Source organism: Apaloderma vittatum, unplaced genomic scaffold (genome assembly GCF_000703405.1).
Source record: "Apaloderma vittatum isolate BGI_N311 unplaced genomic scaffold, ASM70340v1 scaffold22095, whole genome shotgun sequence".
NCBI classification, from domain to species: Eukaryota; Metazoa; Chordata; class Aves; order Trogoniformes; family Trogonidae; genus Apaloderma; species Apaloderma vittatum.
The window spans coordinates 42633-69485 of NW_009719236.1; the positions used below are offsets into that span (position 1 = coordinate 42633).

At 48.8% G+C, this 26853-nt stretch overlaps 1 protein-coding gene across 1 annotated transcript in view; it reads left to right on the top strand.

The window, feature by feature from the left end:
* Nucleotides 1–26853, top strand: part of ACAP3 (ArfGAP with coiled-coil, ankyrin repeat and PH domains 3) — a 37226-nt gene that overhangs the window by 8064 nt on the left and 2309 nt on the right. Inside the window, 16 exon segments of the mRNA XM_009870555.1 lie at nucleotides 5257–5315; nucleotides 7699–7882; nucleotides 8388–8432; nucleotides 8853–8948; nucleotides 9273–9347; nucleotides 10606–10617; nucleotides 18378–18490; nucleotides 21378–21429; nucleotides 21878–21978; nucleotides 22408–22519; nucleotides 23065–23273; nucleotides 23581–23650; nucleotides 23763–23857; nucleotides 24075–24289; nucleotides 24464–24568; nucleotides 25003–25104. Of these exon segments, the coding sequence (XP_009868857.1) occupies nucleotides 5257–5315; nucleotides 7699–7882; nucleotides 8388–8432; nucleotides 8853–8948; nucleotides 9273–9347; nucleotides 10606–10617; nucleotides 18378–18490; nucleotides 21378–21429; nucleotides 21878–21978; nucleotides 22408–22519; nucleotides 23065–23273; nucleotides 23581–23650; nucleotides 23763–23857; nucleotides 24075–24289; nucleotides 24464–24568; nucleotides 25003–25104 (1645 nt within the window).

Sequence of the window (26853 nt, forward strand, 5' to 3'; positions counted from 1 at the left end):
CTGCTGACAAGAAGAAAAGCCACCCAAGCTGTGATGAGTCAGGGAGGCAGATGGCAGATGTCGTGGGTGGAGGGTAGTGGTGGAGGTCAGGGGGAAGGAAGGGAAAAGTGGAGAGTGCTTCCAAGCTGCCTGTCCTCCACAGGGCTGGGTGCATCACCTGCGCTTGCTGACAGCGCTTGGGAAGGGTCCCTGTGCATCCAGCTGCCGCAGTAAAGGGTATCATTTGTGGGTGCAGAATTACCATCTGGCAGGGGAGGTGCTTTCTGTCATCTCTTGGCGTTAAAGTTTTTGCCACTGTGTCCTAGCGCAGTGATGTTCTACGAGTCCAAAGGACTTCAGTGAGCTGCTGCCCTTGGACTTTGGTACCAGTCTTGCAGTTAACACAAGCTTGGTGCTGCATTCTGGGTTTCAGAAAGACTGGGCTTTTGTCAGTTCTTAGAATATCCTAGGATGTCTGCTTTCTAGTTAGAGGTGAGAATCAGCTTCAATAATGTATAAGGGGCAAGGACAAATATCCTTTGACCTAAGCACAAACTGGAGCTCTCGAGCTTTTTGTGAAAGACACTGAACTTCAGCTTGGTTCAGAAATTAGGCTTAGACAGTGTTGACATCCAACATGTGTAACAGAAGTAGTCCAGAGCACAAAGCCTCAAATGAACTGTATTACAAAAGCATCACAGACGAAATGCTGTTTGTGGGTGGCATTTATCTGGTGGGCCATTGCTCAAGACCAAATCGTATAGCCAGACAGGAATACAAATCATTTAAGCATCTTCTGTCAAATAAAGGGTGCTGGAATTCTGCCTGGCCCTCCTGCCCCTTACGTTGTTTTATTCAGCTGATACAAGCAGCAATGAAAGTGAAATAAACTGTAGGGATATGAAAACAGGGAAAACTGTACATATGCTGTCATTGTGGAGTTTTATTCTGTTATTTGAGCAGCTGTAGTGGTATTTACATGCTCTTTCCAAAGCTCTGACAGGCACACCTTGACCTCATCTATGACATGCCATAGAACAAGTAAGCACCCAGGTCTTGGAAAACCTCTTTACAACTCTGCAGTAGGATGGATGGTTGAAGGGAAGAGATGGCGAGGCCAGGCCAGGCTGCCAAAATCCTAACAGCAGTGTGTTTGAGAAGGAGCTCATCAGCAAAACGGGCCGTCTTCGGGCAGCTGGGCTGCCTTGACAGGAAGGCTGACATAAAGATCATGGATGTTCAGCTTCTGCAGGCCGGGTAGGCCCTTTTGTTCCCCAGCAGATGCTCAGAGATAGCTGAGAGGATCGTGTCTGGGCAGCCCTGTACCTGACCAGCCTCTCTCACGGCAGTGCCTCCGGTTTGGGAGGCTGCTGATGGGACATGATCCCCAAGAGCGGGGAAAAGTTGATTCCCAGGCTACCAGACAACCAACCCTCGTTTAAATGCAACATAAACCAGTCCCCAGACTCTTTCAGGGGATGTCAGTGGGAAGGAAGCCACCGGACCGGCTGTGAGGGAGATCGGCGCGAAGATGTCTCATCCTGCTCACGACTGCTGCGGCTGGGGTGGTGAATTGGCAGAGCTGGAGACAGCAGAGCTGCCTCTGTCCCTGTGTCAGGCAGCTGCAGAGGAAGCTCCACACCCTCCATCTCATCAGCCCGGGCGGTTGTTGCAGAATGGCTGATTTGCTGTGGTGATCTTGATCTCATCTCACTAATAGACCTTAATGGCCCTGACCAGCTTCACCGGGTGCCTCCACCCACACCCTCCACCCCTGGGCCGGGCACTCCTTTTAAGCTCTGCCTGGAGCCTTTGGTGTTGGTTTGGGCTGTGCTTTAGGAGCACAGGTCTCCAGCTCAGCTACAGCCATACCCAGCTATGGACGTTCATGATCCCAGCTTACAGACTGATTTTTTTTCCAGCTTGATGCTGGATCCTCATCACCACGGATCTGCCTGGCAGTGTCTGGGCCTGACCCTGAACTGACTTCCTCAGACCTGCCTCATCATCACAAACTTACCTGATGATACTGGTGCTTGCTTGAACCTGGCCACTGTCTCTGGCCCTGCCCTGCTTTCTTGGTGTGACGTGCTGGAGCCTTGGCTGCATTATCCCCCTCAGCTCCTAGTTCAAAGGTCTCTGCTGTTCTCTGACAAATTCCCACCTGAAAGGCTGCTGCCTGCCTTTAATCTCTACTCGAGTGCTGTCCCCACGTGCAGCTGTGATGGCCTACTTCTGAACTTCATGCATGTAAGTGCTGAGAGAAGCAGTTCACAGCCAGGCAGTCTCGGTTCTTTTTAGCTTCTGCTTTGCTTCACAGCCTGGTGGGATCTCCTCTTCTCTTGAAAGCTCTGCAGGGAGTTGTGCGAGAGTGCTGTAGCAATGGCATCCCTTTGCATCTCTGATGGCTCGTATCTTGATTTTTAGGCTTGCAGTTCCAGGAATAGCTTTCTGGACTGCTGAACTTGCTTTTGTTTTTGGGGGGGCATGAAATTCTTAAGCCTCCTGTCAAACACAGGTTTGGATTTGTCCCGTTGCCTCAGAAGCCCATGCTGGGAAAGTGAAATGGATCTAGCTTGTAGCTGCTGTTGGGCGCGAGCTGTGTTAACTCCCTTCTTTCATGCTGAGCCTCCTCGGTCACAGATGTGCGTGAGTCACAGACTGGGCTTCTCATGTCCTGGTGGAAGCTAAGAGAGAGGGTGGGGTGATATTTGGTCTGGAAAACCTTAAAACGAATGATTTGTTCCAAGTATGTCTGGGAAAGGAGAGAAGGCCAAGGGATGATTTTATATTTGAAACGCTAGCTCTTAAAACTCTATTTATTTTGTGTTGAAAATTGAATGGAGGATCCGCTTGAAAATATTCCCCTGGTGATCTTGCCTGGCAGAATTAATGAAGAAGCAATGAAAGTAATGCTGGTATCGTAGGATGCTTCTCAGCAGAGATGCTGCTGGCAGGAGAGGCATGTTAATTACCACGCTCAGTGGATTTTTGCTCACTTCTTTCAATGCAGAACCCTAGGGCACCAGCTAGGAGCTGATTTCTTCCAGGCAGGGGTGGTAAGGAGGGTGTAGGTGCCCCACACTAGCACTGCCTAGTGTGGTATCTGTTTGTCACAGAGCAGGGAGCAGTCTTTGTGTAGCTTGGATTTGCTGTTTGCCAAGCTGAGGAAGCCCGGTTCCTTAGCTGTGTTATTTGATTTTTCTCGACCCTGGACTGTTCCAGAGTACTTGCCTACCCCTGTGTGGTATCATGAGTGGAGGGAAGCGTTGTCAATGGCCAAACATCACTCAGGGAAGCTGCTTCATGGGAAAAGTTGCAGGCCAGTGCCTCTTGGAGTGCCGCTGGAGAGGGCGAATGGATGCCAAGAGCAGTAAATAATTTACACTGGTAAAAACACAAAGCTGGGTGGTCTTGGGGTTTTCTTTCTTTCCCCTTTGCTTTGCATCTGTTCATATTTAGAGGCTGCTCATGGCTGTTTATACTCAGCTAGTCCTGGCATGTTTCTTGCTTTGTCCTTGGCTGCAGCAATACATGTAATGAATGTGTTTGAGGCTCTCCAGCCAACGCTGCTGCTTCTGCACCGAGAGCTTCGCGCTGTGCTTGGCGCAACACACCTGGCTGGTGTCAAAAGCAGGACTCGCTTATCTCCTAGTGAGAGGTGTTGGGTAGGGAGGACGTCTGTGTCTGTATGAGGCTGTTGGCGCTGGAAGGAAGGGTCAGGAACGGACCAGAGTGGGTTTGCTGGTAGCTTCCACGGGGCCTGAGAAGGTTAAATCTCGAGAGCGCCTCAGGGTGTGTGTCACAACTCAGATCTCCAAGGTGCCTGCCCAAATCTGTCATGGTCAGAGAACTGCTTCGGCTGGGAATGCCCATCACACTGCAGTGCGGGGAGGGCTTTTAGTTTTGTTCTTGTATTTCGCTGTCTTCTATTTTTAATTAGCAATTAATTAGTCTTCGCCCAGCAAAGTCTGCTTCGCCTGTGATGGTAACTGGTGAGTGATCTCCCTGCGTTTATCTCGACCCGTGAGCTTTCTCATCTTTCTTTCTCCCCTTGTCTTGCTGAAGAGGGGACAATGCCCTTTGTCAGCCTCCCTGCTCCCTGGTGAAGAACCGTCCCTCACACTCTGTGGGCTCGGGCAGCAGCCCCTGAAAGGGTTTTGGTCATTGCGGGAGCGAAAGCGAGGCCAAATGCTGCTCCTGGTAACAGCACGCTCAGGAGGGCAGACACGGTTACCACGGTGTGTTCCAGGACCTCTTTGGGTTAAACTGGCTGCTCAGGACATGGTGTTAAATGGGAGCAAATGAACCAGGGTTACTCGTGTCAAACAGCTGTTGTGATGCCAGACCCTGCACTGTGATATTTCAGGGCATCACTAAGTTTTGGGCCAGTGCCCCGGCCTCGTGTTCCTGATGGTGGAGTGAAACGGGGTCCCTGTCCCTTCTTGGGGGCCCGCTGTCGCTGCGGTGTGGGCGTTGGCTTTTCTCTGTAACCCCGGGGTGGTGTGTGCTTCCCGCAGCAGTCGCTGCGTGGTCTGGGAGCCTCTGCCCATCTGGTCCCAATTAGCCAAAAGCGCTGTGTCATCCCCATGTGCGTCTGAAATATAGAATTATTGGTACTCCTGCCCGCCAGAGGTGGATGGGAGGGAGCTGCACCTAGCAGAGAGTAGGGGCAGAATGTCTCTTCAAGGCAGATGGAGAAGAGATGGGCAGGGGGTGTAAAGTAATGGGCTTGGGACCAGGCTTTTTGTGAGGGACAGAGAGGAGAGTAAAGTTTAAGCCTCATTAGAACTAATTCTCTCTTTCTGCTGGACGCTTGGAGCTGTCACCCGTGCTGGTCAGCATGTGGCCAGCTGTGCTGGACCTTGAGGGATTGTTGTCCCCGTCCCTAAGTGCTGCAGTGCTGAGGGGACAGTGCCCTCCTCTGGCAAAATGAGAAATTCGAGGCTCGGGAAGGAGAGACCAAAACGGGGACTATGAGGACAGCTGCTCCTGCAAACGCTCCTCTTATGAAAGCGTGTTGGTGGCACCGGTCTCTCTGTGATATTCGGAGCCCTGGCACAGGCTGTGGATCCTGCAGTGCAGGAATTCTGCACTTGTAAGGGAGTGTTGCCGCTACAGTAAAAAGTTATTATCTGCTATGACAGCCAGCAAGTAATGGAACCACTACCTCTGAATCCCTCACACTGAAGCTTCTAAAAGAGCATTCATGGTTTTCTGATTCCTCAGTGTTTGCATGTTGCAAAAATATTTCATATTCCCTCTCTTTTCTTTCAGATCCTATTTGACCAGGCTCAGAGGTCAGTCCGGCAGCAGCTGCACAATTTTGTGAAAGAGTGAGTACTTGTCTTATCAGTTTGGTCTTTGGCCTCTCGAACTTCCGTTGTGCCTGCCCTGCGTGCGCTGGAAACAGGACGGCAGCCTGGAGCTCGGGGCAGAAGAGGCACCAAAGGGCAGGGGAGAGGATCTGGTTTGTGTGACGGCTGCTGCTGTTGCCTTTCGATGGAGGCTCTCGGCACGCTGTCCCTGCCATTGCTGCACCGGCACGTTTCCTCCGAGTGCCTCTTTTCCCCAGGGCAGTGCATGGTGCAGCGTGGGATCCCAAGTCAGCTGAATATAGGTCAGAGAGGCAACTGAGGGCTCCAGCTAAGCAGGAGCTGGTTGCCATGGGAACTGCTAATTGACTGAGAATCCCTCAGCAGCTGCCTGGTTTGATGGAGGGACAGGGTCCCTAGCCGACCCCCCCTCATTCCTCATCCCCATCTTCTTGCCTAGCACTCCCCCTACCCCAGCTTTCTCTGTAATCATTTCTCTGATGAGCTCAGATTTGATCTGCTTAAGGCTGGCAGTCAGAAAGGGGAATTTCACCTCCATTTTGGGTCTGTCATTGTTTCAACGTCTCTGCAACTTATTTTTTTTGCTCAACCTCTGCACTTACAGGCCCTGGCGCTTTGATATTTGCATTGCTCCTGCCTTTTGGTTGGAAAATAAGTTTTACACTTGAGACCATTCTGAGTAATCCACCTGCCCCTTCCTAGCTGAGGATGGGAACAGAGGAATGACGGGAACTGTGCCCTCGCATGGCCGTTCAAACGTATTTGAGAGGGCAACATCTACCCTCTAACCTTCCTCCGTGTCCCCTGGCCATGAAGATCTTTGCCTGGTTTATTTATGTGGTACATACAGGAGAGGTCAGCTTGCCCTGCTCACGCTGTCAGTAGCCAAATGCTCTGTGCCTGCCTCAGTTCTAGTTTTGGTGACCAGACCTTGCTGGGTGGGAGGGTTTGACTAGCTTGCTCTTGAGGCTGCAGTCTGGCTTCGAGCTACCCAAGGATCTCCAGAAGCAACACGTGCCCCCAAACTCCTGCTCGTTTCCACTGGAGATACGTGCAGGTGAGGAAGCCGTTCTCTGCATAGTTGGATCAAAAACTATGTAAAATCCCCACAGCCCTTTGCAAGTGACCCTAAAATGTAAAAAGTGACCCTGTTATTTCCTGTGAATGGAGCTACACGGCCCTGTGCCTCAGCAGCCCTGAGCACTGGTGGGGATGTGAAGAAGCAGCAACCACCAGAACAGTGATCCAGTCACCTCTGTGTTCATTATTCCTCACTGTACCTGGTAGATTTTTTTGACCAGAGGCTGATCCACACATAAGTATATGCAACTTCAAACAGTTTGCCAAAGGGCAGAGTTCAGCATTTACTGTCTGACTGTCGTGTTTAACTGAGGCTCTTTTTCTTCCCTAGGGCAAAGAATAAGTGGAAGCTACTTATTTACTAATAGTTTTTTACTATTTGAAGTGATAACACTTTATAATTGACATAAACAGAGCTCCCCCGGACAGAAAATAATTGTGTTACAGCTGCTGTAGATCAGCATTGCTGCTTTCAAACTCTTGAGGAGCCAGGGCCACCTGTAAGAGCTGATCTTCAGGAATTACTGTCCTCTCTTCTTTGTGGTCGTGCACAATAATGCTTGAATAATACCTGCTAGTTAATTAAAAAAAAACCCACAACAAACCAGCCATACAAACTCAAAAATCCTGCGTGTTATGTCTTTATAGCCTCCCGCAAAGCAGACCCCCTGATCCCACGTGAGGTCTCTAAGTATAAATAAAACTTTGCAAGTTCGTATTGTGATTAATGTGTTTCTGAAAGCAAATGTTAATAACTGTTCCTATTATGTAAGGGGAGTGGTATAGTCAAAGGTTTGGATTTTACAGTCAGACGGGCAGAATCAGCTAGAGGAGCACATGAATGGCCTGGCTGCCCTAGTTGAATGCCCTGTCCTGGATTTGAAAAGTAGCTTTTTTTAGTTTTTTTCACAAAGAGAAATATAAAGAATGTGTTTTCACAGGTAGATTCTAAAATGTTCCTCTCACTACTTATTCTCAGAGCAATTGTGGGACTATCTTTAGGACGGGGTGCCATCTGGCCTGGTTTTCTGGATGCTGTTCTCAGAGAATTTCCTTAAGGCTTTGAAGGCACTACGTAAGGTCTAATATCTTTCCTTGCCAACAGGCTCTAAAGAAAGTCTGTCTGCAGTTAATGTGGAGTCAGTCCAGCTGGACATGGTGGAGCTTGGTGGGGTGGGTTAGGATCCCAATGGCATCTGGAGCAGGATCATAATGTACCTGGTTGTACCTCTCTCTACTCTGCTGACCTCAGCACTATTCTGGCTGCCTCGTATCAATGATTCTCATCTTCTGTGGGTTCCAGTGATGTCCGGAAATTCAAAGAAACTAAGAAGCAGTTTGACAAGGTGCGAGAGGACATGGAGATTTCTCTGGTGAAGAACGCCCAGGCACCCCGGCACAAGCCCCATGAAGTGGAGGAGGCAACGGGCACCTTGACCATAACCAGAAAGTGTTTTCGGCATCTGGCCCTAGACTATGTGTTGCAGGTTGGTGTCTGTGCCCCCGGCTCCAGCTGGGTGTCCCAGTACAGAGCAAGACATCGCAGGCAAATTGCTGAATAATCTACTGTAGGGAATGACGGAGTTGAGGGATCAGAGGGGCACGTAGGGTCTTACATCTGGGTTCAAGAGGGATCCTTTGAATCGTTCACAGGCTTCATGTCAGGTCTATCCTTTCAGACAGTGGGTGTATTAAGCAGACAAATTCAGCCTTAGGATTTATCCATATGTGTCTCCAGGCACATCAGGGCTGGCACAGGAGATCCACAGGAGATCCTCTGTAGCATCCCAGATCAAAACATGCATCTATGCTGTTTTGCTTTTTATTCCACCTGGAACTCGCCAGAACTGTCTTTCAGAAACTTACTTTCTGGAACCGTCCTTGAACAGTTTCTGGTTTGCTGCTAGGGGTATTGCAGCAAGTTGTTCCTACGCAGATCTCCATGCTAGACTGCTTAATGCTGCTGATAGTCTGACCTTGCTTCTTTCACAGATCAACGTCCTGCAGGCCAAGAAGAAGTTTGAAATACTGGATGCGGTAAGGGCTCTCTGTGTTTTCTGTGGCTGCTCTCAGTGACTCAGTGAGTCATTTCAGGTTGACTCCTTGGTCTGCCGTGGAGATACTGTCTGGGACTGCTCTGGGGGCTGCGGGTATGCTGACAGGAGGGGAGAATGAAGGACCAGCAGGATACTCCACAGGCTGGGACTAGAGGGGACTTTAAGGGGAGAGGGACATTGCTTTTACTGCTTTATGGTCACAACGGGGGGTACCTGACAGTGTGGAAGGATTGGTGAGAGGAAGAAAGAAGAGGGAGAGGCATCTGATGGATCTGTTGCTTTGGGAAGGGAAGGGGTCAGACCTTCAAGAGACTTGTTTGTGGGTAATAAAGTCTAAGGACTTTTCACACTCACTTCATCCCAGAACCTCTTCTGACCTTGCTGTTGTTTTCCTCCCCAGATGCTGTCCTTCATGCATGCCCAGTACACCTTTTTCCAGCAGGGCTACAGTCTTCTCCATGAACTGGATCCCTACATGAAGAAACTAGCCACAGAGGTGAGGGCACAGGGAATATGGTTGACTCAATCTGCCCATTTGCATCCCTTCACCCTGAAAGGACATCCTCTTTCCTATGTAGCTACCACCCTTGGTAATCAGGGAGTGGTCAGAGCATCATGCCTGTTGGATGAGCTATGGGGTTGAGAGCCAACAGCTATGGTTACTTTCAGTGCACACCCAAACACAGCCCTCTTCCCCGCTTGTGGGGACTTAGATGTTACATAGAGCTGGTGTAACCCCAGAGCAGGGCAGCAGAGATGGACAGTGGCTCATAAACCTCCTTCATGACTTTAGACTTGGTGTTCTCCTTCCTGCCTTTAGCTGGACCAGCTGGTGATTGATTCTGCAGTGGAGAAGAGGGAAATGGAGCACAAGCATGCGCTGATACAGCAGAGGGTGAGTCCTGGGGCTGCAGCTTGGGGCAAGCAGCACCTCTCGGGATCACAGTGGTAATTGCCATCTGATGAGGGGCCTTGATGGGTTAGTCCTTCACAGCGTGGAGCAGTTGCAGCAAAAGTCACTGAGATGAGAGTAATAACCTTGATGTTGGCGGGTCTAGCTGGCAGGCAGGCCTGATCAAACGCGGGGCGTTCAGCTGCTGATGCATCGGAGTACACAAGGAAGGACCCCAGGGGTCAGGGCACCTGGACTGTTTTTCCAGCTCTGCCACTGACCTGCTCTACCTCTGAGCAAGTCTTCTTATTTGATATGGGGGATGTGGGAAGATTTAAACGCTCATGTTCTGCAAACACCTCTAAGATAGGGGAGTGGATGCAGTTGTCTGTAATCATCTCCATAGTGGAGCTGCTTTGGGGGGATGATTAGAGCACTTCTCTGCCACCCTTTTCTTTTTCTCCTCCTCTCCCCCAGCCTTGCATCCTTCCTCTGGCTGAGCAAGCTAGCTTTCATCTGGCAAGCCCAATGATCTCTGGCTACTGCAATATTAGCGTGTGCCTTCTGACACTTCTCTCTCCCTCTCACTGCCTGCCCCGTGGTGAGGCAGCGGGATGGCAGCGTGCCCGAGTGCCCAGCCCAAGCAGATGGCCAGAGTCCCTGTTAAATCATCCGGCAGACAAATGAGCGGATGCGCTCCTTTGGTACCCACCGACAGGACTTGCTGGAGGGCCTTTTCTTCATTCATGGGGAGCTCACACTGCGGCAAAGGGATGTTAATGGGTCGCAGGGGAGAGAGTGCAGGACTCTATGCTGCTGTTGAGAGAGGAGTGTGCTGTAAACTTCTTTCATGCAAATCTGCTCCAAACTGCAGTTCAGATAATTCTTGCTTAGCTCCTGGGACAGGACCTGGCTACATCCATGAGCAGTGTAACCTTGGAAAGGTCCGTGGGGACCCAAGCAGTGGAGCTGCCAGGGCTGAGCAAGCTGTGTTCAGCTGAGCTGTGGTAACTCACTCTGTGTGTGCGCTCTCGCCTGCTGTAATTGGGGGAAACCACCATGAACTGACAAGTTAATAGAATTTATTGTCAAAATAAGTCTGAGCCTTCGGTAGGGAGGCATCTTTGGTTAATGTGGGCTCTCATTTTCCAGACTGTTCATCTGGAAATGATTCCAAATCTGAAACTTGTAGAAACATCAACTAATTGGTTTTTTTTCCTTTTCTTTCTCTTCTTCGTGGATTGCTGACCTGCCTCTGCAGACCCTCCTGCAGGTGAGTACCCACACGTATTTTCCTTCTTCTGGCATCTTCATTGCTCAGAATTAGCGCTTTGCTGCTGTGGATATTTACTAAGTCCTGCCCTTGTGAGCAAACCAAAGAAACCTTGCTATAGGATTATTGCTATAACCTGACCACAAGAAGTACTTTTAAAGCCCAGTTTCAAGTGAGTTTGGTTTCATCCCCATCAAAGTTGTTTTCAGTGCTATTCTAAATAAGATTTCAGTTCCCTCTGCTCTGTATGGCGGTCAGTATGGCAGTGGCAGCAGTACTTGGGTGGCATTTGAGGACCATGGGTCTGGTGGGAGGTGAATTGGCTGCACAGGTCCACGACAGAGTGTTGGTGGACTTTCAACATACATACACACTTACACACACTCTTGTGATCAGAGAGCCCTGAGGAGTAGCTGCTCATGAGCCAAGCCCTGAGTAGGAATCACTAAGGAGTCCATATCTGGCAGGCACTTGTGCGGATCAATACTTGTCAACAGGAGGAACCTTGGTGGCCATCGTTTTCTTTCTAATGCTCTCTCTCAAAAATGTTGTAACCCATGAAATGGAAATGTAATCAGATTTGAAAGATAATGACGGACATTCTGCATGAGGCGACCTGTGCAGATGCTCCCTTTGGTTAAGTGTTCTGAGGGAGGGGTAAACCCATTTGTGAACTCTCAGTTCCCTTGGGACTCTGCTGAAGCGATGACTTCACTCGATAGAACATGGAAAATCTCTCTAGCTTGGTGCATTTCAGTTAAATCTCTTTATGTGGCGTCTCTGACTGGAGCAGCAAGGAATGAAGCAGAGGTCACGTTCCAAGAGGGAGAAGGAGCAATTGCTCTTTGTCAGGATACATCTGCATAGCGCTGTGTCTCTCTGTGTGCATAAGCTTGTAAGCGAGCTCAGCATCCCTGCTGCAGTTTAGGATTTAAAGCTTCCTGCCTGGAAATGTTTATGAAGCTGCTTTTCAGCTACTCTGAGTCAGCGTTGCCCCTCCCTTTGCAACGGAGCATGGCACTCGGCAATCTGGTGAGCGTCTCGCCATCTCCGAAGGGAGCGCAGCATGCGTTTGAATGTCTTTGTGCTGAGCCCAGAATACCCTCTGGTCTCTTGAAAAATTGGGAGATTTAGTTGCACTTAATTAGAGAGGAGTGGCAGAAGCATCCTTTTGAACCTCAACACGGTGTTAACACAACCTGCTAAGGCGTGACAGAACGGGAGGGAATCCAGCTGAAGTAATGCATCTTTGAAGTGTTCTTGGGGTGGGGGAGCTGTGTGGATTCTGAAGACAGAACCTTGCTCATTGAATTGTCTTTGGGCAGCTTTGTGGGATGTGGAGAGCAGCCAAGTTCATCAGGAAGTGGACTGTGGCATTTTGATTCATCATTGTTTTAATTAATATGGTAGGAGAGAAAAAATCAGCACAAATCTTGTCTGTTTTCTTTGATACTGGAATTCAAGTGCCTTTTCCTATGTAACCCTTTCCCCGTCTTCTCTCACAGAACATCTCCCAGCTTTGGGGCAGATTCCTGGGGCAGCTCTCATGTCAAACTGTCATTTCAGCTGCTGCCTTCTCTGCCTTTCTAGCTCCAAAGCCTTAAAGAGCTCCATTTGCAGCTTCACCTTTAATCTGAAAATAGTGCTCATTTATACAAAAAGGGCTCCTAGTAAAATCAGAAGGGGAAAAGGAAGAATCTCCATTTTTATGGGGAACAGTAAGTATTTGAGTTCTCCTCCTGTTATGCAAAGAGAGAGGAGAGCTTCAGGCTGGGGCTGCCTTTCTCCTGCCTGTGTGTGGGACGCGTGTGCGAGGACTGCGGTGAGGAACACGTTTCTGTGAAGGCTGAGGAGACAGTCCTGTGGCTTCCCACACTTGTCGTGCGTTGAACTAAACTGTCTTAAACCACGCACATAATGAGTTTGTGTGTTTTTGTGGGGGCTCGGTTGCTTCAGAGTCACACGGGGCGTGCTGCAGGTTGGACTGCTTAGGAGAAAAATCTTGGAGGACTGTTTAAAAGCTCCTTTGCAGCCTCGTACTTATTCCCTGGTCCGGAGCTGGGTGGAAAGCAGTTGTGATTCTGTTGCCTGTGTGCAGGGCAAGGGAGGACAGAGTGCCAAGGCAGAGCTCTCTGCCTCATTTAGTCCAGCTGGTAGATAATAAACCAGGGGCCATATGGCACCTCAGCACCCTGATTCCTGTGGTCCTGCTGGAGCAGGGCTGGAATTACTGGCCCAGGAGTGCTTGGGGGAAGCAGACCCCACTAAAAGGGGACAAGCCTGGCTCTGTTAAGGTCAGGGAGGCATTTGGTGAGCATGTTCTTGTCAACTTTGCTCTGTGTTGCCTGGCTTCTCCCACTCCCTTGTGCCTCCCTGGCAGCTGTATGGTAATTAGCCCTTGCTCTAAGCTGATTGACTGTGAATAGGAGGCTCGGGGAGGGGGTGAGCAGGTGGTCCCCAGAGGCCAGCAGGCTTCCTTCCCCCAGTGCCCCTCAGTTTGACAGGAGCCAACGGCAGAGCTCAGAGCTTCCCCAAAAAGAAGTAGGAGGGGTGAAGGCGAAGGGACTGAAAAAGAAATCCCTCCTTCCCTGCCAGCCCACGGTGCTTAGCAGAGATGCTGCTCTAGAGAGCGATCAGAGAGAGGGCGGACGCAGAGCTGCTCCCTGCTCTCTAGACAAGAGCAGCCAAACCTCCCTTGCAGCTGGCATCATGAAGATCTTCGGCAGGCTGGAATACCTTCTGGTAAGGAGACTCCTGCAGGGTTGCTTTAACTGGGAGAGGAAGTTTAGAGGGTGCTTTTCCCTGGGGGAGCAAGGATTGTGCTTGTAGGACCTTGCTTGCTGATGTGACCCAAAAGCAAGAACGGCTTTATTCCTGCAGGAGAGTAAATGCGTTTGGTTCTGTTCCTGGGATGGGAGAGCTCTGGGGCAGGGAACAGAGATCTGTGCATCATCTGCTGGCAAACTGCAGAGCAGGGAGGTTGTTTGACATTAGGAAATTCAAGAAACAAAAGGTCTGTAAATGGGATTTGGCTGGAAGGAATGAAAGCCGTCTGCACAGAACGGGAATGTAGGTGAGAGAGCCCTCCTCTAAACAAAATCTGCCTCTGAGGGTCTTGGATTGCCCACAGTATATACACAGAGGTAAAAATAGCCAGATAAAGGGCAAAATACATTCAGGCACCAGAAGGGAACAAAACGTGCATGCACCGGTGTTTGTGTGGAAGGGGCGTGTGTGCATGTTTAGGGAATGTGATTATTCCCATGAATTACGTTCTCTTTAGAATCAAATAGCCAAACTAGTTGCATACAGCATTCAACTCGCCTCCAGAAGTTCTTTTCAATGCGTGGATGTACACGTAATGTTGTCAGAGTGTACTTAATGTTATTGTTCAATATTGAGCGTCGTTGGTTAATTAGGTAAAGAGGGCACTTTCACATAAAGCCTTTGTCTTCTATGAGGGAGAGCACGTATGGCGTGTTTCGTCGCTTCTCCTAAATTGTGTTGATTGAAAATAAAATAACATGGAGGTTTGCCAGTAAGATGTATTTCTCTGAATACCGGGGCTGAAGTGATTCACTAGTCACGATTGCCTAATTCTCTTAGTGTTTTCCATCAGTAGAAATCACAACTTCGTATGCGAAAGGACAGTGTAATTATTTCCATGTTGAATTGATGCACTGAGGGAGCTACAGCTTTTCAGAGAGGGACATTGCTGTAGCGGTTGTGTTGTAAAGAATTTTAAGGAAGTCTTGGCATTTTAGAGAAAGGTTCTCTCTGTTCTCAGCCAGGTGTGGTGCTCTCGGGATAGGAATGAACCTGTAGTCAAGACTTCCCTACTTCAGGGGGTCTGCTCTTAGGCAGAGACCTCCCCTGCTCAAGGATTCCAGACTGATGAGGGGCATCTTCACTCTCCATATTAAGTCTGTTTGCTGAAGCTGGAGGTTTGTTTAATTTCATCAGCCATTTTCTCTGCATGAAAAGCTGACTTCATGGGAGCTGTTGGAAGAGCTTGTCTGGCCTCTGCGGCACGAGCAGTCTGTGCGTGCTGTGTGGAGATGGACAAGGGAGTTCTTCACTGAGCCGGCTGGAGGCAACCTTCAAATAGTTTTGTTTGTTTTGTTTTTTTTTCTTTTCTTCTTTCATGGGTCTGTTTGTACTCGGGCTGGATTTTTGCTTTTCATTTGCTGGTTTGAAAGTGTCCACATTAATGTCCTTTTTTACATCCCAGTGGATGTGCCTCTTGGAATGTGTTACTTCATTGTTGCTTCAGCAGCATTCAGTGCGCTCCCATGGAAACCACCGTGATGTCATTTCTAAAAGAATATCAGTTCCCAGGCTGCCTCATGTGAACCTCAGAGTGACAGGACCGAGAAGGGGAGGGGACAGTGAGACAAGATTGGTGTGATTTACTGAAAGTCTGTGAAGGAAAGAGAAGCAGATGATGGCAGAGATCTGGTTTCTTATTTTGGAAGACGTCCCATTTATTTTACCAACGTGCGATCCAACGTGTCGCTAGGCATGATTGCACGTGCAGCTTTAGCCAAAGCCATTCACATCCCAATCCTAGGAAGCCTTTTCTGTGTCAAACGTTTTTCGTATTACAGAGACAATGAGGTGCTAAATGCAGGCTTAGTAAATCAGTCCAAACTCATTTGGGAGCAGACTTCCCTACTCCATGTGCATGGGAAGAATTCGGTAAAAGGTAGTTTATTAAAATCGTGCATTAAAAAAACCTCATCTATACCAGCAAATGGAAAAAGAGGCGACAAGATAAAGCGCGTGTGTGCGGTTTTACCCTGCTTTGTCACGGATGAGATTTGAATCAAGGAAGTTACTCGGAATATTTTAAAATGGATGACACATTTCTTCTCCACCAGCACCTCTCAGACATAAGGGCTTGGCTTACAAGGCTGGAAGGTTTGTATGTCCTAGTTCTGTGTAGAATCGGAGAGTCGACAGGTGTGCTGCAGCCCTTGTAAGAGTCACAGAGACTCGCTGACGGCACAGCTGGCGATGTGCTTGGCAGCAGCCATGTCCATCAGCCAGGACCCTTCAACTTATTTCACAGAATTTAACAGGATCAAAATCTTTTTGTGTCAGTGAATAGAATGGGGACACGTGAAGGGCAGGTCTGCCCGTTAAGGGGATTCACTGTCACACGTCTGTGTATATCCAGCTGTGGCCACACACTACCTTGGTGTTTCAGCACTGTTGGCAAGGTGATCTCGGTTTCTAAGCTAGCTTTGGCCTGGAATCAGGTTTCAACAGATGTTCGAGTAACGCTTTCTCCGGATATTTGGTCTCTTTTCAATGGCTGTGGTAAGAAAGTTCCCTGTGTGGGCTACAACAAGATGATGTGCCTAGGAATCCATGTTTAAATCCATGGTTCAGGCTTGCTCTAGTGGGCTGGCAGTTTCACAACTGCACTTGCCTTGTTTGTGCCTTTCAGCTACCCGAGCGACCCCCTTTCGGCCTTGGCCTGACGCTGAAAGGGAGAAAGATACTGATCAAGGGGATAATTTCTGATTATTTTTTTTTCCACTATCCCCTTTCCCTGACTTTGTCTCTCAACAACTTCATAGCAAAGACTTCCGTTGCTTCCAGGCAGAGTGCACTGGAGCAAAGTGCCCCTGAGGATCAGTGCTGCGTGCCCCGGGGACAAGAGGCAGAGACCAGTCCTTATCCCTCCGATCTCTCCCTTGATTTGTATCTACTTTACAAATGCAGCTTACAGCTCTGGTCAACTTATTCTGCCCTCAGCTGCCCTGCACTGGTTCTCTTGACAGCAGTGAGGGTGTGCAGGAATTATGCCAGCAGAAATATGAGCACAATTTGGCCTGGGGATGTTTCCTAACCAGGGAGAGAAGGAGGAAGAGAAATATCTTTAAAGTCGTGCAAACACAAGCCATTCTTCCCAACAGTGTGTTTCTATGTTTGGACATCACCCAGATGGCTCTATGTCATCTTAGCTGTATAATTTTCTCTTTCTAAAACTGGGCTTGGTGCAGGTTAGAGTTCTTTCAAAGGCAAGGAACAACTCCACGTGCCTTCAGCTGTTCTGCTTTAGCCATTCTGTTTGGAGAGAGGTGTAATAAAACGCAGACTCAGTGAGGTTAAATTCACACCTGGCTTGACTCCACTGGTTTTTAGTTGGATTTACTCCAGTGACGTATATGGCCCATCTGTTCCTCCTGTACTCATCAGCAATATATCCTTCTTACCATCACACTGCTTAATTATAAGGACAGTTGAAGAAGTCAGGCAATTATGTTTAGACCCTCCCCGTTATTTTTACCTTTTCCACAAAACACAACCAAGTGATCATTTTTAAGATGTGCTTGGAAGGGTTTTGCCCTACGCTTGCTTGCTCTGTACTTGTCAACAAGGTCTAGACTTTTTGATGTTTGCATTATTTATTATAAAACAGTCCAGATTCTCATCAGATTTAAAGAATTGTCACTTTGGAGCAGCTCTACGAAAACCACACGTTCAAATATCTACGCATTAGAGGAAAATTCCCTCTAGCCTTTGTTTGCAATATGCACATAAAAGACATCTGCAGAAGAGGACCCCCATGGGATTCACCCTCTTATGGCAAGAAAATTTGGGGCTGAGCAGACGTCTCTTAATTGAGTGCCTTGCAGCAGTTTCTAGTGTCTAATTGGGCATCATGCTGTCTTTCCAAGGAATGACTCAGTCCTGTCCCATTATATCTCCTCCTTCTTTATCAGTATTATTATTATGACACCTCCCAGGCAAGCTTGCATCTCTGAGCATGAAAATAACTCATCTTAATGAGAGTGAAGTGCCTGTTGCCTAGCGACACACCATCGCAAGGGTCTTCGGATGCTGAGCTCCGAAAGGCACTTAACTTAATGGGGCTATTTTCACTGCACTGTTGTGTCTTTGAACCAAGTAGCATGAGGGGAAATGTTTGTGCCTGAGAGAGAGAGGTGTGGGTAGAACACATCATTAGAGCGGAATCAGCCTGCAAGGAGACAATGAGCCTTAGTTCTCCAGGTTAGAAGGGAAAATCGTTTAGGTTTCATGACCTAGTTTCTCTTGGGAAGGAGGCAGATGATTGCCCAGGGAGAAGGATCCCATGCTCTGTGAGAGCAGCTGCTGTTCTCTCTGCTCCGTGTCTTGCTCACGAGCTGTCAGAATCCATGAGATCTCTCTGATGAATCAGTGCCAAGCCTGACAAATCAGCTCTGACCGGTAGCACAGCGTGGAGAATTGGGCGAGCGCAGACTGGAGATGGCATGTGATGGTAGCTAATATAAATGGAATTGAGAGCTCTTCCCCTCTAGAAATCACTGTGCTTGTTCTCCTTGTGTGAAAAGGCTGAGATTTGTGCTGTTCCTGGCCCCTTGCAGAACAGAGAGGTGGCAGCAGCATTGCTAACTCACTTGGCCAGTGAAAAGCACCTTAATTGCTTTATTTCCCATTTTGGGCTACTCCAAATATTGGAAATTTTTAACTCTCATGACGATAAGCTACCTGCCTCTCTCCTTATCAGCTGCCAGAGCGGAGAAGTACAGCATGTGTAGTAATTTCCTGCAAACCATAGGAATAGGCAAGTTTAATGGAATGAGAATGGTTTCTGGCTGCTCTTTAAGGCTGCAGCCCACTAAGGCATGAACCTTAGGATTTTGTCATAGATGTGTCCCCCTTCTTGATGTTTTGATTTGGCTCATCTCCATCTTGCTCCTAGAGAGTGCAGTCGTATTGGACTCTCAGTCTCTTTCCGTTTGCAGGACTTCTCCTATGATGACTCGAAGGTGGAGTTCAATGTTGATGCCCCAAACGGAGTGGTGATGGAAGGCTACCTCTTCAAGAGAGCTAGCAATGCTTTCAAAACGTGGAATCGGTGAGTAATGACTCATGTTCCAGTGGGACTAAGACTCTGAGCACAGCTAATACTGCCTGTGCAGGAACACGTTTCACTTTCAGTGAGAGGGTAGCAGATGTTACTACTGGAAGGATTCTGAGCTAAATAGTTTAAAACTAAATGGGTAAAATGAGATTGATTTGATAGTTTCTGCATACAGAGACTTTTCCTTCAGGAGCATTTTGCATGCACATTGAAGGAGGTGATCCTTACTCTCTACTCAGCACTGCTGAGGCCACATCTGTCCAGTTCTGGGCTTCGTGGTGCAAGAAAGGTATGAAATGCCAGGAGAAATCAAAAAAGAGTACCTACTGCAATGGGAGAATGCCCAGATTCCATGCAGAGAAGACAGGGCACAGTGCAGCTCACGTCTTGCCCTAGGAAACTTCTAGATTTATAACAATTAAGGGAAATACCCTAACACAGCAGGACATGCCATGGGCACCAAACCTGTCTACTCGGAGATGGGGGGATATGTGAGAGTGGAAACATCAACTGTGTTGCGGGGAGCTAAGAAATGGCTTTCTGTGCATTGACCCTGCTCTTAATAATTTATTAATATTTCAGCTGATAGGTCACTGGGAGCCTCCTGCACTAGCCAGGAGCCTCTGCAGCTGCCAGAGGAAAATGGAAGCAACGGTTTCATGTTCGCAATGGATTAATCTCGCTCGATATTTGTGCGTTTAGTTTCCCTTGAGATAGTCAATGGCTTTCATACAGGGTTGTGCAAAAGGATTCAAACCCTTCCAGGCAGTTTCTAATGCATGAGATCAATGCCTTTGACCTGTATTTCCTACTCTCACATGACAGGGAAATGATACAATATGAAGAGTTCTTTTACTTGGCTATAGGATACATTGGAAGTACACACCTCAGCGAAGCTGAAATGTGCTGCTGTTAGACTTAATGCTTCAGTGAGAAGTTTATGATATGCACAGAAACTAGCTGTATGTGCGTGGAAAAACGACTGGAATTTATTAGAGATCTGAATTGGTGAGATAAGTGATTGCTTCTCTCCGAAACTCCCCCAAGTACTAAGGAGATTCCATTCAAAGGTGATATAATTTTGTTACCTCTCAGGCGCTCTCATCCCGATAGTTAAGTGCTAAGCTCTAACTTGGAGGAACCAGAAACCGCAACAGCAGCTACAGCACAGCGCACCACGGGATTTGATTTCGGTGCTCGTAAACTGCCGCGCTGGGAAGACGTCTTAGCTGAGTTTTTATCAGCCCCTCAGGATTTTCTCCTTGGTGTTTCCTAAGCAAAGCGTAGCCTCGGTCCACAGCATGGCTGCTTTCCCTGACACCGCGTGTTTTTGCTGAGCAGAAGGTTATTCCAAAGTGTGTCAGGTTAATGTCAAAGGCGTGACTCGTGGTAGAGAGGAGCAGTTCCAGGCAACTCCCTTCTCCTAGCAACTCCCCTGCTTATGAGCTCAAGGGTTGCTCCAAAGGGCACTTAGCCTGGAGACGACAAGACCCTCGGGGGCTTTCTGGTTTTCCTGGCATCTGAAGTCATGTTAGTGTCAAGGGTTCCAAGTTTTCCCTGTCCCCCAAACCCCAGATATCCTCCCTGTATCCTCCTACAAGCCAGCGTGTATCCTCCACGCAGCCGTCTCTGTCTCCTCAGTCCCACCCACTCTCAGCCACATCTACCCACATCTTGGCTATTCGCAGCTCCCGCAGCCCACTTGTCACCTTCTCCCTGTCACTCAGTTATTCACTGCTAGTGCCTCCCCCTCGTGTGAGTGGGAGGGGGCAGGCAGAGAGAACTGCAAAATCCATGTTTCAGGACGTCGAGTGGGGAGCCAGCACCAGGCAGGGACGTGTGCTCCAGGCGAGCAGCAGAGCCCAGCGTCCAGGAGCAGAGACCAGAACCTCAGACACAGACTTTCTGCTCAGCGCTGTGTGAGAGCAGAGCAGCTTGAGCATGGATGGCTACTGTCACAGCAGCTCAGAATGATGCAGAATCGTGTCAGCTCGTCAAAATGGGCTCCTGCAGAGATGGGATGGCCTCCAGTTGCCTGTAGTTTCCCACTTCCCCACAGACATGTCAAGTCTTTTTGTTGTCCTTTATCTGTTTCGTATTTCGGCAATGGCGAAAGAAAGAGAATCCTGTCTCATCTCATTTTCCCAGGGAACCTAGTTCTTTTGCAAACAGAGTATGTGATAACTGCTCTAAATAGCATCTTGCTGCAAGCCTCTGCGACTCTTTCTGCTCAGGTATAGCTTACATAAACAGCAAGATGTGCAACTCATTGGTATTGTTTTCTCCAACACTGTAGAGCTGCCAGTTAGCAGGGTTTTCTGAGGTGGATTTTTCTTTTTCCCACGTGGAAAAATCTTCACGGTGTCAAGGAATTTCTGGCTTGCCTTATAACAGCCTGCCTGGAGAGGCAGCAGGCACACTGCATCTGGCATGGCGTGTACAAGTAATCCAGCTTCCCCTTAAAATGTCACGTGTGCCTGCTGGGCACAGGCAGGGTGTGTCCTTGACCAGTGAAGATGTCCCACAGGCACTGGATTTCCTACCTGCACCAGGGCCAGCGTGCACACACGAGGCGTCTGGCCCAGAAATTGCAGGCAGTAGCGTGGGGCTGCCCTACTCCTTTGTTTCTTCCCATCTTTCCTTCCTTCTTGCTAGACACTGGCATATCTGGAACACTTGCCATCACAACATCTCAATGCCAAGAATCATTCCCTAAGGCTGCAGAAGTGTGGCCTTTTCTTGGGCCATTCCTTTCGAGCTTCTTGGAGTAAATTACACTCTTATTAAGCGGAGAGATATCCTGCTCCACCAGAGAGCAAACTGCCTCTCTGTAGCTCTGCTGTTCAATTGTCCTGATGTCTGCCTGTCTGTGTTCCCTCAGGAGGTGGTTCTCCATACAGAACAGTCAGCTGGTGTACCAGAAGAAGCTAAAGGTCAGTGAGGCGACTCCAGGTGACACGGGCAGATGAGCCACCTTGTCTGGGATCCTGCTTTGCTGGGGACTTCTTCACCATGGAGGGGGAGTGGGGTGGAAGGAGTGGGGAATTGGATCAGAGGAACAGCGAGCTCATTCAGGCATTATTGTGCTCCAGAGTTAGACTGTTCCTGAGCACTAAGTGGTAGCAGGTGGTGTTTGTGGTGATTTACATATTCCTGTTTAGCAGAGGAAATTGGTGAAGTCCCCAGTAAGCCTGCTGCTTCGTCTGCGTGTTGTCCCATGATTGGTTCTGTATAACCCCTTCCCGTCGCCCTGGAATTACCTGGTGGTGGGCTGCCTCTGCTCTTTCTGGGCTCAGCAGGGTTTGGGAAGGAGTTTTCTGAGAGGCCTGATTATGACACGGATTCAGGGAGCCAACACAGCGCCTGTTCTCGCCCTTTCAGGACGTCCTCACGGTAGTGGTGGAAGACCTGCGGCTCTGTACTGTCAAGCCGTGTGAAGACATAGAGAGGAGGTTTTGCTTTGAGGTCGTCTCACCTACCAAGTAAGTTTGGTGGCTTCCCTAGGCCATCTGCATGGTAGCTGGACTGTGCATGGAACTGCAAGAGGTTAGATTTGAGCGGATGCTGCCCTGGGCTGGGAGATACTGTTGCCTGTTCTCCAGAGCCCCTGTGAAGTTCGTCAGACATCAGCATAAACCCGATCTAAGCCACACATAGCTAGTATTGCAGAATCACAGAACACCCTTACAGTGAAACTGGTCATGGTCAGCTTTTTAAAACAGCCAGCAGACCTGCCTGAAGCTTTTGAAGAAGGAACGCCTCTGACAGTGCAAGCTTGTAGGATTAATTTTTTGTCCTTTGCCTGTCAAATCAAGTTGCTGCCCCCATTGCTGAGGACGAAGGGGAATGATTTTGACCAGAATGTGCGCCCCATCCTTTTGCTCTTTCCAACTCGTTTCCTTCCTTCACAGGAGCTGCATGCTGCAGGCTGACTCGGAGAAGCTGCGTCAGGCCTGGATTCAGGCTGTTCAGGCCAGCATTGCCTCTGCGTACCGGGAGAGTCCTGACAGCTACTATATCGAAGTGAGTGAGGAGTCGTGAAACATCCACAACTGGGTCTCACAGCCCTGACAGTGACTTTTGAACTGTGGGGGGACCATTTGGAAATATTCCTCTGCCCTCAAGGGAACTGATGTCAGTGCTAACTCAAAGGCAAGAACTGGTCATGAACCAAAGCCACACTTGTAAAGCTGGGCTGGAGGAAAGGCAATGCTTTCAATCCATGTTGTCCTGACGTCTTTGCTTTCTTGCCATCACTCTGGATTGATGTACCCCTAGGAATTACATTCCCCTGGGAAGAGCTTGCTCGCTAGCTAGGACAAGTGCAAGCAAGACAACATGAGAGCAAGCAGCGTGGCAGTGGTCTGCACGCTGCCTGCACTTCCAGAGCAGGGCTGGGGTGCAGCGCTGCCTCTTGACAATAATAGAGATTTACGCCTTCTCTTCTTGGGAATAAACTCTAGTTTATCCTTCTTCAGGAAATGCTTCCTATCAGTGCTCGGCAATTGCAAGCTCTGGTTTGTTGCACAGTGCTTTGCAGAATCCTGGAACCTATTTTTTTCCTGCAGAGACTGGACCGGACTGCTTCCCCATCAACTAGCAGCATCGATTCTGCTACCGACTCCCGGGAGCGCAGCGCGAAAGGAGAGACCATCCTGCAGAGAGTGCAGAGCATCGCTGGCAACGACCAGTGCTGTGACTGCGGTCAGCCGGATCCTCGCTGGGCCAGTATCAACCTGGGCATTCTGCTGTGCATCGAATGCTCCGGGATCCACAGGTACCCTGTGCACGCGTGCTCTGTCCTGCCAGCCAGGGCTGGGTTGCAGGCTCCTGGAAGAAAAACGACGGAGACAGAATTATAACTGGCTATAATTTTTGTGTGGATAGATCTGAAAATAATTGCTTGCTGCAGCACCTCTGTGTGCATGTACATCTGTGTATGCATGCACATAAATCTCTCTGCTATAGCTACATCTCTATAGATAATTACAAAGAACTAGATTGATCTTGTTCATCTTATAATGCATGAGAAGTTCTGTTTTGAGGCATGTAAGCATTTCAGTTTTCTTCCTTTGGATAAATAGGAGTCTGGGTGTTCACTGCTCCAAGGTCCGGTCTCTCACACTCGACTCCTGGGAGCCAGAGTTACTGAAGGTGAGTGTTGGCTTTGAATGGCAGGGAGGGAATCTCACTCGGTGGCAGGCTGGGCTAGAGGGGAGGTAGCTCCTCACCGGGGGGATTTCATTCATTCCCTGTTGTATTGCAGCTGATGTGTGAGCTGGGGAACAGCACCATGAATCAGATCTATGAGGCACAGTGCGAAGAGTTGGGGCTTAAGAAACCAACATCAGGGAGCTCCAGGTGAGTCTGAGCACACGCGCTGCTCCTCTCAGTCCCTTGGAAAGCTCTCCATCCGCACAGTTTGAGAAACTGTCCCTTCTTAATACAGGCCTCAGTGACTTATAGGACTCACAGCTAAGTTGATAAAATGGCCCAGAGCAGCTCCGTCCCCTCGTGGCTGTTTGCTTCGGGTGAATCCTGTGACCCTGCACGCACCTTTATGCTGTTCTTCTCTTAGGCAGGACAAGGAAGCCTGGATCAAAGTGAAATACGTGGAGAAGAAATTCCTGAAGAGGCTGCCAAACGGGGAGACTCTGACAGAGAACGAGCGGAAACCTCGGCGCTGGTGTGTGAAGAAGTGCCAGAGACACAACAGCACCACGAAAGCACCCACGGCCCGTAGAAAGTACCGCCATGAAGCAGGCAGCGCATCACCAGCCATGCTGTCATCAGGTGGGAACCTGAACATTTGGGTGGTGCACGTGGGCGCGAGCGTGGCGCTGGGCACATCTGGGGTGCGTTGGACGAGCAAGCTCAACCCGTGGAGCTCCAGCTGTAGAACTGTGTCTCGTTTGTTCATTTGCATGTTATTAACTACGTATTTCAAAATATCTCTGTGTAAAACAGCAGCTACCCTGGAGAGGAAGTTCCGTCGAGATTCCCTCTTCTGCCCAGATGAGCTGGACTCTCTCTTCTCCTACTTTGACACCGGCGCTGGCTCTGGCCCACGCAGTAAGTACAAAGAAAGTGTCTCTGCTCCTGGCATGCTTTACCTCCCGGCTCTTCCAGGGCATGTGCGTTGCACCACACCTAAGGCAAGGTATTGGCCTCACTGGAGAGAGGGTAAATATTTTGGAAGAGTGATGGGGAGTTCGTTGCACAAACTCCAACCCATTGCTCTTTTATGGCACCTATTATTTTAATATCCTATCCAGTCAGTCCCTGGTGTTTGCATTCTGATAGATGGGATTTTTTTCCCAACATCTTTTGCTCCCAGACTATGTATTCCATTGGCTTTTTTTCTAGTTTTAGTTTTGACTTTTGATTTTTTTTTCAAATTTTTTTTTAACAAGTCTTATTGTGGACAGTTTTTCTTTTTTTTTTTCTTTTTTTTCTTGGTGTTTGTGACGATGAACTCCCCTCATATTCCGTCCACCTTCCTCTAGGTGCCAGCCACATCTCTATGCAGCATCCGCTAACAGGTGGCCCATGGAGTGGCAGTGGCATTGGTCCCGGTGGGAGCGGTACGCCGTTCCTCCTGGACGGAGGTAAGGTGACGCTCTGGCAGCTAGCAGCAAAAGAGACACCCAAATTTCACTCGTTCCAAACCAAGCTTCGGAGGCAGTTATGTATTTTCTTCCAGCCAAGTGGTTGGAACCCCTATGTTTCCAGTCCCTCGTGGGAAAGACGGGCTGGCAGGCTTGAAAAAGGCAAAAAGCTTCCTAGGGTTTCCAGCTGTCAAGTTACTACATCTTAAAGGAAGAGCTGTCTTTCAGGTGAGGTTAAAGGATCCAGTCCTGTACAGGTGGGATCTCATGGCACGTAGGAAGTGAGAAGTGTTTACTTCAGGTGCCCCACATCTGTCGCAGACTGCTCGTGGGGTCTGTTATCATACTCAGCTGAGGAATCACGTGACTTTTTTAAACTCACTAACTCAGTTGCTTGTTACTCTATGAACTTAGGGACAATAGCTTCAGTCCTGAGTTAACACAGCAGAAAATCACAGACTGTCCTACAAGTACATGTTGTCTCTTGAAATCAATGCAGGTGCTTTAGTGCTTGGCTGAATCAGTGCCCGAAGGGCTATTCCAGTTTTACAGAATTTAGCATTATTAGTTGACAGAAACAATACTCAGGAGATGCAGGACTTCAGAGTTGCTCAACAGTCTTATCTTGCTCCTGTAGAAGAAAGTAGGAGTTTTATTACTGATTCAGTGGGAACAGAACTGGCAATTTGATATATTTAATATTCATGTCATATGAACCAGATCCTTCTTTCTTGCTTTGATGTAAATCTAGAGTTGTGCCACGTGGCCTCACTGGAATCACTCTTTACTTGTACTGACGTAACGGAGAGTATCGGCTTGCCAAGCAGGGTGTTTGCTTTCTGCAAAACACAGCGATCGTTCTTCTGACAGCAAATCTCCCCAAAATATGTGCCTGATATGTGCCACTTCAAACCTTTCGTACTGTAGCTTCCTTATCTCCTTTGGCTGTTGAACGGTGCTGAAGGATGACTTGTGAGCCCTGATTTCAGGACCACTGGTTTAGAGGCTCTTCTTTCTCTGAGACCTGGCTGTAGCTGCTCTGAAGGTTTCAACAGGCAGCCTTTAAGGTTGAGGTGTCTTCTTCTACCGTGGTTTTCAAGGCCCTGATCTTCAGCTCTTGCAGGCTTTCCCCCTGTACTCTTTGCAAAGACTACTCAACTCATGTTTTAGAAACATTTTGTCAGCTACAACCTGGCTTGTATTTTTATTTTTTTCCTCTCTAATCACAGTGATTTGAGGGTAGGTCTTGGAGTAGGTCATGAGGACTTAACCTCTTGAGTTCTGGGAGGACAAATGCCCCCAGCCCTCACAGTCACGGGGAGGTTAAAAGCAGCACGAAGCTGAATCCAGACGGAGTTCCCAAGGGGACCGGGCATCCCTCAGGACAAAGGGGACGTGTCATCCCTGGTCCTACGAGGGCAATTCCTGCACGTGCTACTTCTTTCCTTTCTGTCATTTTCTTGCCTGGGTGCAAGCTGGAAAAGGCACAGAGTGTCTCTGCCACCGACACGTTGTGTGTCCTTGGGCTACTTCATCTCTTCATGATTCCTTTTCTTATACGCAGCCAGCTGTTTTGTCACATTCTCTGGCTAAGCAGGGAAGGTGGGAACACTGTAAAAATAGGGCTGTCCGTGAAGGTGAAGAGCCAATGAACAATACATTGTAAGCGTTTAGCTTGAGATACACGCTCTGCATATTATTTGGCCCAGTCATGGTCATAATCTGTCAGAAGTGCCCCGGTGACAACCA